This window comes from Mercenaria mercenaria, chromosome 9, assembly GCF_021730395.1.
Source record: "Mercenaria mercenaria strain notata chromosome 9, MADL_Memer_1, whole genome shotgun sequence".
Classification (NCBI taxonomy): Eukaryota; Metazoa; Mollusca; class Bivalvia; order Venerida; family Veneridae; genus Mercenaria; species Mercenaria mercenaria.
In genome coordinates, this window is record NC_069369.1 from 36954859 (window position 1) to 36967032 (window position 12174).

Genomic DNA, 12174 nt, shown 5'->3' on the forward strand with positions numbered 1-12174 from the left:
GTCATCCATCAAAGGATTACAATATTACTTGGCATAAATGTTCCCCATGATGAGACGACAAGTCGTGCGCTAACCCAGAACCCTAGCTTAAAGGTGAAGGTCACACTGAGATCAAAGGTCAATGTGATTTTTTTTGTCCGGTCTATAGCTTTGTCATGCAAAACGGGATTTAAATATCAAGTTGGCACAAACATTCCCCTGGATGAGACAACATGTTGTGTGTAAAGCCCGGGCCGTAGGTCTAAGGTCAAGGTCATACTTAGAGGTCAAAGGTCAAATTCAAGAATGACTTTGGCCGGAGCATTTCTTCTTTATGCATGGAGGGATTTTGATGTAACTTGGCACAAATCTTCACCACCATGAGGCACCCTTTTTTTTTTAGAATAACGTCCCTTTGTTGTTACTATAAATAGATTATATTTTAACTTTTTTATTACTGGTCGTAGGGAAAAATCGAGACCACTTTTCTGTGGTACAACATGCATGTTACATCCAATTTTTATACGCCCGTTTGAAAAACGGGACGTATGATGGGACGCCCCTGGCGGGCAGGAGGGTTGGCGGGCGGCGTCCACAGACTTTGTCCGGAGCATATCTCCTACATGCATGGAGGGATTTTGATGAAACTTGGCACAGTTGTTCACCATCATGAGACGGAGTGTCATGCGCAAGAACCAGGTCCCTAGGTCTAAGGTCAAGGTCACACTTAGAGGTCAAAGGTCAAATTCAAGAATGACTTTGTCCGGAGCATATCTTCTTCATGCAAGGAGGGATTTTGATGAAAGTTGGCACAGTTGTTCATCATCATGAGACGGAGTGTCATGCGCAAGAACCAGGTGCCTAGGTCTAAGGTCAAGGTCACACTTAGAGGTCAAAGGACACAAGAAAGAAAACTTTGTCCGGAGCATATCTTCTTCATGCATAGAGGGATTTTGATATAACTTGGCACAAATGTTCACCACCACGAGGCGAAGTGTCATGCGCAAGAACCAGGTCCCTAGGTCTTAGGTCAAGGTCACACTTAGAGGTCAAAGGATACAAGAATGAAAACCTTGTCCGGAGCATTTCTTCTTCATGCATAGAGGGATTTTGATATAACTTGGCACAAATGTTCACCACCACGAGACGGAGTGTCATGCGCAAGAACCAGGTCCCTAGGTCTAAGGTCAAGGTCACACTTAGAGGCCAAAGGTCAGATACAAGAATGACTTTGTCCGAAGCATTTCTTCTTCATGCATTGAGGGATTTTGATGTAACTTGGCACAATTATACACCATCATGAGACGAAGTGTCATGCGCAGTTCCCTTTTTAGAATTACTTCCCTTTGTTGTTACTATAAATAGCTTATATTGTAACTTTTTCATTACTAGTCATAGGGAAAAATCAAGACCACTTTTCTGTAGTACAACATGCATGCTACATCCAGTTATGAGGTGTATTTTGACCAATCTCTACCTGGTAAAGATTTTTGTGTGGACTTACAATTTTTTTTTGGATTTTTAGCTCATCTGATTTTTTGAAAAAAAATGATGAGTTATTGTCATCACTTGAGCGGTTGTCGGCGTCGGCGTCGGCGTTGCCTGGTTAAGTTTTATGTTTAGGTCAGCTTTTCGCCTAAACTATCAAAGCTATTGCTTTGAAACTTGGAATACTTGTTCACCATCATAAGCTGACCCTGTATAGCAAGAAACATAACTCCATCTTGCTTTTTGCAAGATTTATGGCCCCTTTTGTACTTAGAAAATATCAGATTTCTTGGTTAAGTTTTATGTTTAGGTCAACTTTTCTCCTAAACTATCAAAGCTATTGCTTTGAAACTTGGAATACTTGTTCACCATCATAAGCTGACCCTGTACATCAAGAAACATAACTCCATCTTGCTTTTTGCAAGATTTATTGCCCCTTTTGGACTTAGAAAATCAGTTTTCTTGGTTAAGTTTTATGTTTAGGTCAGCTTTAATCCTAAACTATCAAAGCTATTGCTTTAAAACTTGCAACACTTGTTCACCATCATAAGTTGACCCTGTACAGCAAGAAACATAACTCCGTCCTGCTTTTTGCAAGATTTATGGCCCCTTTTGGACTTAGAAAATATCAGATTTCTTGGTTAAGTTTTATGTTTAGGTCAACTTTTTCTCTTAAACTATCAAAGCTATTGCTTTGAAACTTGCAACACTTGTTCACCATCATAAGCTGACCCTGTACAGCAAGCAACATAACTCCATCCTGCTTTTTGCAATAATTATTGCCCCTTTTGGACTTAGAAAATCATTTTCTTGGTTGAGTATTATGTTTAAGTCAACTTTTCTCATAAACTATCAAAGCTATTGCTTTAAAACTTGCAACAGTTTTTCACCATCATAAGTGGACACTGTACATCAAGAAACATAACTCTATCCTGCTTTTTGCAAGAATGATGGCCCTTTTTAGACTTAGAAAATCATGGGTAGGACAATATTTCTATTACACTAAAAAAAGTCAGATGAGCGTCAGCACCCGCAAGGCGGTGCTCTTGTTTTTTTTTTAAGATTACCTTCCCTTAGTTGTTACTATAAATAACTTATATTGTAACTTTTTTATAATTGACCGTAGGGAAAAAACAAGACCACTTTTCTGTGGTACAACATAGATGTTACTTTCAAATTTTAGGTGTATTTTAAGGTATCTCTACCTGGTAAGGAGTTTTTTTGTGGACTTAGAAAAACAAAAGACTTACAATGGCTACTAAACAACCACAAAATTAAAATTCCATTTGCAAATACAGGTGCTAGAGTAAAGAAATTTGCTGTGACGGGCGTATATTGTGACATTCTGGCACTCTTGTTAGGTGTAATTTGATTTATCTCTACCTGGTAAAGAGTTTCTTGTGGACTTACATTATAAAGAATTTTTTTTTAGGATTAATTTCACTTTGTTCATACTATAAACAAGTTTTATGATAACTATTTTATAATTGGCCAAAAAAATTCCAAATGAAAACAACTAAGTTTTTATATATGCAAATTTTAATCCAAGTGCTTTGTTATATTATATTGTATATATAGTACAATATTGTTTATACATCATTGACAGATATCAGTTCATTATGTTGCAGTAAAGAAAATTAGGTGCCTTCCAGTAGGGGACTTTGTTTTGCATGGCAATATTTCATTCACTTGTCTTTGCTGGTTTTTAGGAATTTCTTACAGTGGTTCACAACTGATTTTAAGACTGTTGAAAACAGTTTATAATGTTCCAGTCTAGTCACTGGAGAGAGAGAGAGAGAGAGAGAGCGCATGTTTTGACACAGGTTACAAATGTAGTTACCTGTAAATAAGCTTGAGAGATTTAAATATTTCCAAGACTTACTGTTGTCAAGAGAACTGAAAATCATTAAATTTTCCAAAATGTCTATGGTAGCTTATAAATAACAGAATAAATCTTCTTCTTTTTTAAACAGAATGCAATGTAAGTGCAAATGTTTCAACTTTTACGCACTGTTATTTAAACCAAGAACAATGCTTTCTCTTTAATTTCAGGTGTCACTGTTTAGATTTGATGCTTCCATACACGCACTGAGTACAAACAGTTATGTTGAAGATACCAGACAGTTTGATGTAAGCTTTTGTACAGTAGAAACTCAATATCTCGAACTTGGTTATCTCAAAATTCCAGATATCTCGAAGACATTTTTAAGTTCCGTTCCAAAAACATGCAAAAAATATCTTTAAGTTGAATTCGGGTTAATGCTCAATCCCTTGGAATTCGAGATAAAGAGTTACAATTGAATTTCTAATTTTCTGGCATTTCATTGAGAGTGTAAACTAAAATTTGTTATGCTCTGAAATTTTAATTCGTTTGAAAAAGCTTTTTTCCATGGAATATAATTTCATAGGTTCTTGGATTGATGCAACCATGAAACCCACACACAATAGTACCCCATGGAACATAATTTCATGGATTCTTGGGTTGATGCAACCATGAAATACATACGCATGGAATATAATTTCATGGATTCTTGGAGTGATGCAACCATGAAATCCACACACATTAGTCCCCCATGGAATATAATTTAATGGATTCTTGTATTGATGCAACCATGAAATCCATACACATTAGTTCCCCATGGAATATAATTTCATAGATTCTTGGATTGATGCAACCATTAAATCTACACACATTAGTCCCCCATGGAATATAATTTCATGGATTCTTGTATAGATGCAACCATGAAATCCACACACATTAGTCCCCCATGGAATATAATTTTATGGGTCTTAGATTGATGCAACCATGAAATCCACACACATTAGTCCCCCATGGAATATAATTTTATGGGTTATTGGATTGATGCAGCCACAAAATCCACAGAAATTAGTCCCCTATGGAATATAGTTTCCAAAAAAAGTAAAAAATGATCAACAGGAAATTTGTTTTAATGTGTGTTTAAAGTGACTTTTTAGCTCATTTGTCACAAAGTGACAAGGTGAGCTTTTGTGATCGTGCGATGTCCGTCGTCCGTCGTCCGTCCGTGCGTCTGTCCGTCCGTAAACTTTTGCTTGGGACCACTCTAGAGGTCACATTTTTCATGGGATCTTTATGAAAGTTGGTCAGAATGTTCATCTTGATGATATCTAGGTCAAGTTCGAAACTGGGTCACGTGCCTTCAAAAACTAGGTCAGTAGGTCTAAAAATAGAAAAACCTTGTGACCTCTCTAAAGGCCATATATTTCAAAAGATCTTCATGAAAATTGGCCAGAATGTTCACTTTGATGATATCTAGGTCAAGTTCGAAACTGGGTCACGTGCCATCAAAAACTAGGTCAGCGGGTCTAAAAATAGAAAAACCTTGTGACCTCTCTAGAGGCCATATATTTCACAAGATCTTCATGAAAATTGGTCAGAACGTTCATCTTGATGATATCTAGGTCAAGTTCGAAACTGGGTCACGTGCCTTCAAAAACTAGGTCAGTAGGTCAAATAATAGAAAAACCTTGTGACCTCTCTAAAGGCCACATTTTTCATGGGATCTGTATGAAAGTTGGTCTGAATGTTTATCTTGATGATATCTAGGTCAAGTTCGAAACTGGGTCACGTGCGGTCAAAAACTAGGTCAGTAGGTCTAAAAATAGAAAAACCATGTGACCTCTCTAGAGGCCATATATTCCATGAGATCTTCATGAAAATTGGTCAGAATGTTCACCTTGATGATATCTAGGTCAAGTTCGAAAGTGGGTCACGTGCCTTCAAAAACTAGGTCAGTAGGGCAAATAATTAAAAAACCTTGTGACCTCTCTAGAGGCCATATTTTTCATGGGATCTGTATGAAAGTTGGTCTGAATGTTCATCTTGATGATATCTAGGTCAGATTCGAAAGTGAGTCACGTGCCTTCAAAAACTAGGTCAGTAGGTCAAATAATAGAAAAACCTTGTGACCTCTCTAGAGGCCATACTTGTGAATGGATCTCCATAAAAATTGGTCAGAATGTTCACCTTGATAATATCTAGGTCAAATTTGAAACTGGGTCACGTACCTTTAACAACTAGGTCAGTAGGTCAAAAAATAAAAAAACCTTGTGACCTCTCTAGAGGCACTACTTTTCATGGGATCTGTATGAAAGTTGGTCTGAATGTTCATCTTGATGATATCTAGGTCAAGTTTGAAACTGGGTCAACTGCAGTCAAAAAGTAGGTCAGTAGGTCTAAAATTATTAAAATCTTTTGACCTCTCTAGAGGCCATATTTTTCAATGGATCTTCATGAAAATTGATCTGAATGTTCACCTTGATGATATCTAGGTCAGTTTCGAAACTGGGTCACATGCGGTCAAAAACTAGGCCAGTAGGTATAAAAATGGAAAAACCTTGTGACCTCTCTGGAGGCCATATTTTTCATGACATCTTCATGAAAATTAGTGAGAATGTTCACCTTGATGATATCTAGGTAAAATTCAGAACAGGGTCACGTACCTTCGAAAACTAGGTCAATAGATCAAATAATAGAAAAACCTTGTGACCCCTCTAGAGACCATATTTTTCAATGGATCTTCTTGAAAATTGGTCAGAGTTTTTATCTTGATAATATCTAGGTCAAGTTCAAAACTGGGTCACATGAGCTCAAAAACTAGGTCACTATGTCAAATAATAGAAAAAACGACGTCATACTCAAAACTTGGTCATGTGGGAGAGGTGAGCGATTCAGGACCATCATGGTCCTCTTGTTTAACAAATTAATTTTGTATGTTATATGCTCTGATTGACATTTTGCAGAGTGAGCTATTTGAAAAAGGATCTGTGCATGTTGATAAACCAAAACATGTGTTTGTCTGTAAACCTTCAGTTGATAATATAAAAGGTAAGAACCTCAATTGATTCGACAGCTTTCTGTAGTACAATGTAATGGCTGAGACATCTGTAGACCTGTACATCTGTAGAATTTCAGCTAGAAAATGCTTCCATATTTCATAGATACAAATTTTATTTGATTGACACACGTCAGCTTTGGCTGATCTGAATAATAGTTTATGCTGATACTAATTTGTTGTTTTTATCAGGGAAATGCTCAGTTTTATTTTGTTGAAATCTAGAGTTATAGCAGATATTGTGCATTAACAAAAGTAAAAAGGTACTTCAGCCCTTTTGCAAAGAAAACCAACAACATTTGCTTTAAGTTCCAATCTGATTCAGCCAGCCCAGGATATGCTGACACTTTCCACCTTTGGAGAATAGAAAGATACCTGAAAATGTATAGGAGGCTGAAAGTGTTGGCCCAGAGTAGACTGGTTTGAGTCACAACCAACATAACAAATCATTGTTTTGTTGGTTGTTTTTTTTTGCGGAAAGGCATATTTACAGAATTGAAGCAGATTACAAGAATATTTGATGAAAATACCTGTCCATCAGATAAATAAGGAGGTAACAGAGATAACAAGATTTAGGATTAAAGCCAATTCATACTCAAAACAGAGAAAAATGAATTGTGTTTATCGTCATGCAGATATAATGTCGATGTAAAAAAAGACTCCATAAGTGGAGAAATTTTTGGTGTGCATGGTGTTTGTATAGTCAGTTAGCCATGAAGAAGATATAACAATTAAACACGTAGCAAAATAAATGTGCCGCGCCATGAGAAAACCAACATAGTGCATTTGCGACCAGCATGGATCCAGACCAGCCTGCGCGTCTGCACAGTCTGGTCAGGACCCATGCTGTTCGCTAACGGTTTCACTAATTGCAATAGGCTTTGAAAGCGAACAGCATGGATCCTGACCAGACTGCGCGGATGCGCAGGCTGGTCTGGATCCATGCTGGTCGTAAACGCACTATGTTGGTTTTCTCATGGTGCAACTCAAATACCTATTTTTTAATGCAAAGCTTGTGTAAAGGATTCTCTGGAGAATATCTCTCTGTATTTGTTTGCATTTAAAGGAAAAAATCATTAAAAATCAACTTATAATTTCAGCTATTTACAAACCTGTGCAACTCTTCATAAAGGAGATAGAAACTGCTTCAGAACTTCGCTCTGGGTAAGCCATATGTTGTAGTAAATGTAGTCAGTATTTCAGGGCTGGACAAATTTCCCTATGACCGCTAATGAATACAAGCAATAATCAGTACCAAATTCTCGTAGATTTTGTGATTGCATCATACCACGAAAACAATAAACAGTACTATAAAAATCCCCTTTATCTTTTAAATTTGTAATTCAGGTCCTCTTGAAATGCTAGTTGCCATTTAGCTGAAAATTCTGACCACACTACCATAAACTCTAACTGACTTGCTTTTGCAGTCTCCAGATATATTGAAAGAGGTTCTGGAATAGCCTTCCATAAAAGGGTGAAAATTCTTTGCCTGTTACCGAGGCAAGCCATATGGTTTTACTAAGTACACAAAATTTACATGTAATACATTATGTATTGGAGACGAACCAACAGAAATTTGCTTAAACACAAGTTTTTTAAAGACAGTTTACTGACTACAGGGTTAATCGGCCAAGAATATTAAAGGATATATAATGCTCTTTATACTTTAATTTCACTTCTACAATTTTTTTTCAGTACAACAAGTTTGCACGAGTTTGTGACAGATTTCATAGAGAAGATTTATTTAGGGCATGTACATTTTGTTGTTTCCAACAATATCAGTCTAGCAACAAAAGGTAAGCTTATTTTTCTGTATATAACGTATTTTTCTGTATATAGTTTGTGTTAATATCAGATTTGGGATTACATTTATGGTAATGGAACCTTGATGACACTCAGCAGTTTCCTTGCGATTAAATGAGCCACGCCATGACAAAACCAACATAGTGGCTTTGCGACCAGCATGGATCCAGACCAGCCTGTGCATCCGCGCAATCTGGTCAGGATCCATGCTGTTCGCTGTCAAGTCTATTGCAATTAGAGAAACTGTTAGCGAACAGCATGGATCCTGACCAGACTGCCCAGATGCGCAGGCTGGTCTGGATCCATGCTGGTCGCAAAGCCACTATGTTGGTTTTCTCATGGCGCGGCTCAAATATTCTCCATAACCTTCTTTGGTTTTGTGTACATGTACTAGTCAGAAAATGCCAAAATGGCATTTGGAGAATTTGTAATTAAATGGAAGTTGCTGATCTTCATTGTGGGTCCACTATTTTAATTCAGGTCACAGCATAGTAATTGTTCATACTTCTTTAAAGCTTTAGGCCTCATGCTCAGCTTTTGCTTTAGTATGAAATCTACAACTTTTGAATTGGGATTTTCTTATTTTTGCCTCATATTAAGCATCATTATTAGATTTTCAGATTTTTGATTCGAGGATTTGTTACATATTTTTGTGATGATGTGTTGCCAGATTATGACTTATGATTGCAATACATGACTCTGTGGCTGTGTTTGGGGTGCGCTGCGTTTTTGGGTGTTGAATTCTTCATGTGACGAAGCCATCCAGCTGGCTTACAGAAGGTCGGTGGTTCTACCCAGGTGCCAGTCTGTGATGCTATAATGCATGGAGGGGCACCTGGGGGGTCTTCCTCAACCATCAAAGCTGGAAAGTCACCATATGACCTATAATTGTGTCGTTGTGACATTAAGCCCAATAAAATGAACAAACTGGTTGGTTTGAACACAGTCTTGAAATTGACCAGTGGCAAGACTTCCTATGCTTAGCCCTTCCTATGATTCATCAAGCTGATTGGTTGATTTTGAACACAGTCTTGAAATTGACCAATGGCAAGACTTCCTATGCTTAGACCTTCCTATGATTCATCAAGCTGATTGGTTGATTTTGAACACAGTCCTGAAATTGACCAATGGCAAGACTTCCTATGCTTAGATGCTTAGACTTCCTATGATTCATCAAGCAATCGTTGTCAATTAATTTTAGTAGAGGGAAATTACAGTAAAAATCTCTTAATTATTTTATAGGTTATATAGGCATTGTTAGTTTATATATATATTATGTCTTTGTGTAGTGGATGAGGAAGAAGGGAGTAAGTGATCTCGTTACCATGGCGATACTTGATATTGTTTCAAATGTTTGCAGTTTAAAAATAGATTTTAAGAAAAAGTTTTTGCATTTTCACAATTGCTAGTACCATAAATACTCAGCTATAAATCGACTCCACTCATAAGTCGAGAGAAGATTTTAGGTGTTAGAAAACTGGTATTTCACTTGGCACCTTCCAGTGATTATAAGCAGAATGGGTTAAAGCTGGACAGCATTCATAGAAGGTTTACATGTACTATTAAATTGTTCTATTTTGTGGGCATAATAATTAATGTTTTAGGCCTAAACGGCTATTTCATGAGGACATAATTTGGGGATTTCAAATTTTCAAAACATAAATAGAAATTTCATTTGTTTGTTGGGATTTAAATTCAATTAAAAATATGTCCGTGAATGTGCAAGTTCTTTGGATAAATGGTAAATTGATTTATTACATGTTTTCCAGTGAATTATCGAAATATTACAGTGAAATACAGCTGGTATTTTCACAGTGAAAAATGTATTTGAATGTTAAGACACTATAGAATAGGTAAATTAAGTAATAAACGTGAAATAAAAAGAAAATTTGTTTGTTTTACATGTAAGATCAAAATACCTTTCACTCATTCATTTTTAGTTTGTCTGATTTTTGAAAAAAAAATACGAGGTATTGTCGTCACTTGATCATTGACATTGGCATCGGTTAAATTTTTTGTTTAGGTCCACCTTTTCTCAAAGACTATAAGAGCTACAGCTTTGAAACTTTGCACACTTGTGTGTCATCATTAGAGGACTATGTAGGCCAAGAACCATAACTCTGATTTATGCATTTTATGAGAATTGTGGCCCTTTTTTTACTTAGAAAATTTGAGTTTTTTGGTTAAAATTTTTGTTTAGGTCTTCCTTTTCTCAAAATCTATAAGAGCTACAGCTTTGAAACTTTGCTCATTTGTTTATCATCATTAGGGGACAGGGATGTGCCTAATTATTTTCACAAATAATTAATTAATAGGGGACTGTGTAGACCAATAACCATAACTCTGATTTGCATTTTTTCAGAATTATGGCCCTTTTTGTACTTAGAAAAGTTTAATTTCTTGGTTAATTTTTGTTTGTTTAGGTCACCTTTTCTCAAAATCTATAAGAGCTACAGCTTTGAAACTTTGCACACTTGTTTATAATCATTAGGGGACTATGTGGGTCAAGAATAATAACTCTAGCCTGCATTTTGTCAGAATTATGCTTTTTGTACTTAGAAAATCTGAACTATAACTCTTTTCTTACATACTGTCCTGCACTTGCAGATGAGTGATGGCACCCATAGGCGGTGCTCTTGTTCTTCATTTATTGGTAAATTGGTAAACTCATAGACACCATGTCTTATATATTCACTTGTGGTTATGCCACTTTTGAAAATTTGCATCTGGTGTTCAATTGTGATAGATGTTTCAATCTTACACTGAAACAAACAAATATCTGCTATCTGATTGCAGAAAAGGGAGAAAAAGAGAAAAAGCTAATGAGAAACATGGTAAAAAAATGACAACCTTTAAGAAAAACTGCAAACATTTAATGCAATGTATTTTGTTTGGAATGTGTTTTTTTTTGTACAAAAAATCCAGAGTGAAGCAAGAAAGAATGCATTTTTTTAAAATTGACCTTCATTTGTTATGTTTTATTTGATATTGTTGCTTATTTTTTGTTTAATTTGACCCTACATTGTATTGTGAATTTATTGTTAAATTTCAGGATCTCCAAATTTGTACTATTTATAATAACTTTGTTAAAAGAAAGCTTGAAGTTTATTTAGTTATTTCTAGAGTTGGATTACTATGAAATGTCAGTTCTAAAGCCATCTATTGATTCTAGGAGGAGGCAAGTCTTAAAAGTTTGTCTTTGTGAAATGGTGTCACAGTGCCAGATCCCGCTGCTAAATTCCTTTTTAACTTTGAGATTTTGGTGAAAGTTTTGCATGTCGAGTTGGTTTCTCAGCAATAACAGGACCAAATGCTTTCAGACTCTTATAAAAATCTTATAGAGCCATCAGTTGACCTCACAGAGCAAGGTTCTGTAACTCTTAATACATATTTTAGTAAGATTTTATCCCTTTCATAATCATGTAAAGTAGAAGGATGTGACAGTATTTTTGGTTAGTTGAGCATGCTGCCATCAGACAGCTCTTGTTATATTTTACAGTTATGCTTTATTAGTTATAAGACATTATATCAAAATGAACTGTTTTGATTTTTTGAATGGCATGATATATTTCATTATTATGACCTAGAAGTTTAAAAAAAACAGTTGATACTTTTTGTTTTAAGCATCTTTCCTAAAATCTAGATCAGAATCTCTGCAAGCATTTAAGTTTTGTTTGCATTATATTTGCAGCACCGGAGAGACGTGAATCATTCTTTGATTTGTTGTCAAACAATAGCACGTCTGCGGAAATTCTCAAGAAAGGTTTTACTGACATGATCGTTTCAGCTATGTCACCATCTATCTAATACTTCTCACTTACTTTGAAATATACTGAGGGGATTGAGAAGTGCAGGATGCAATATTGTGTTTTATATTTTTCATATGACAAGTATCATAGTAAGAATATTGTCCTGGTGTAACTTAAATGAACCGAAGGTTAAAGGTGAGTTGGTAGGACGGTCTGGCGTTGGTGGTCCTTTGTAAGTTATCCACAGTTTTACTGTTAACAATCTAGAGGTCACCGTTTTG

At 35.9% G+C, this 12174-nt stretch overlaps 1 protein-coding gene across 4 annotated transcripts in view; it reads left to right on the forward strand.

Annotated features, from left to right (window-relative positions):
* The window catches only part of LOC123546963 (exocyst complex component 4-like), a 47923-nt gene that overhangs the window by 15528 nt on the left and 20221 nt on the right, over positions 1 to 12174 (forward strand). For 2 of the 4 annotated variants that reach the window (XM_053551210.1, XM_053551213.1), the window contains 5 exons: positions 3520 to 3597; positions 6250 to 6334; positions 7442 to 7505; positions 8037 to 8137; positions 11836 to 11907. In XM_053551210.1, coding sequence (XP_053407185.1) covers positions 3520 to 3597; positions 6250 to 6334; positions 7442 to 7505; positions 8037 to 8137; positions 11836 to 11907 — 400 coding nt within the window. Of the gene's footprint in view, positions 1 to 3519; positions 3598 to 6249; positions 6335 to 7441; positions 7506 to 8036; positions 8138 to 9433; positions 9452 to 11835; positions 11908 to 12174 lie in introns of all 4 variants that reach the window. The other 2 variants (XM_053551211.1, XM_053551212.1) reach the window with 2 other exon arrangements.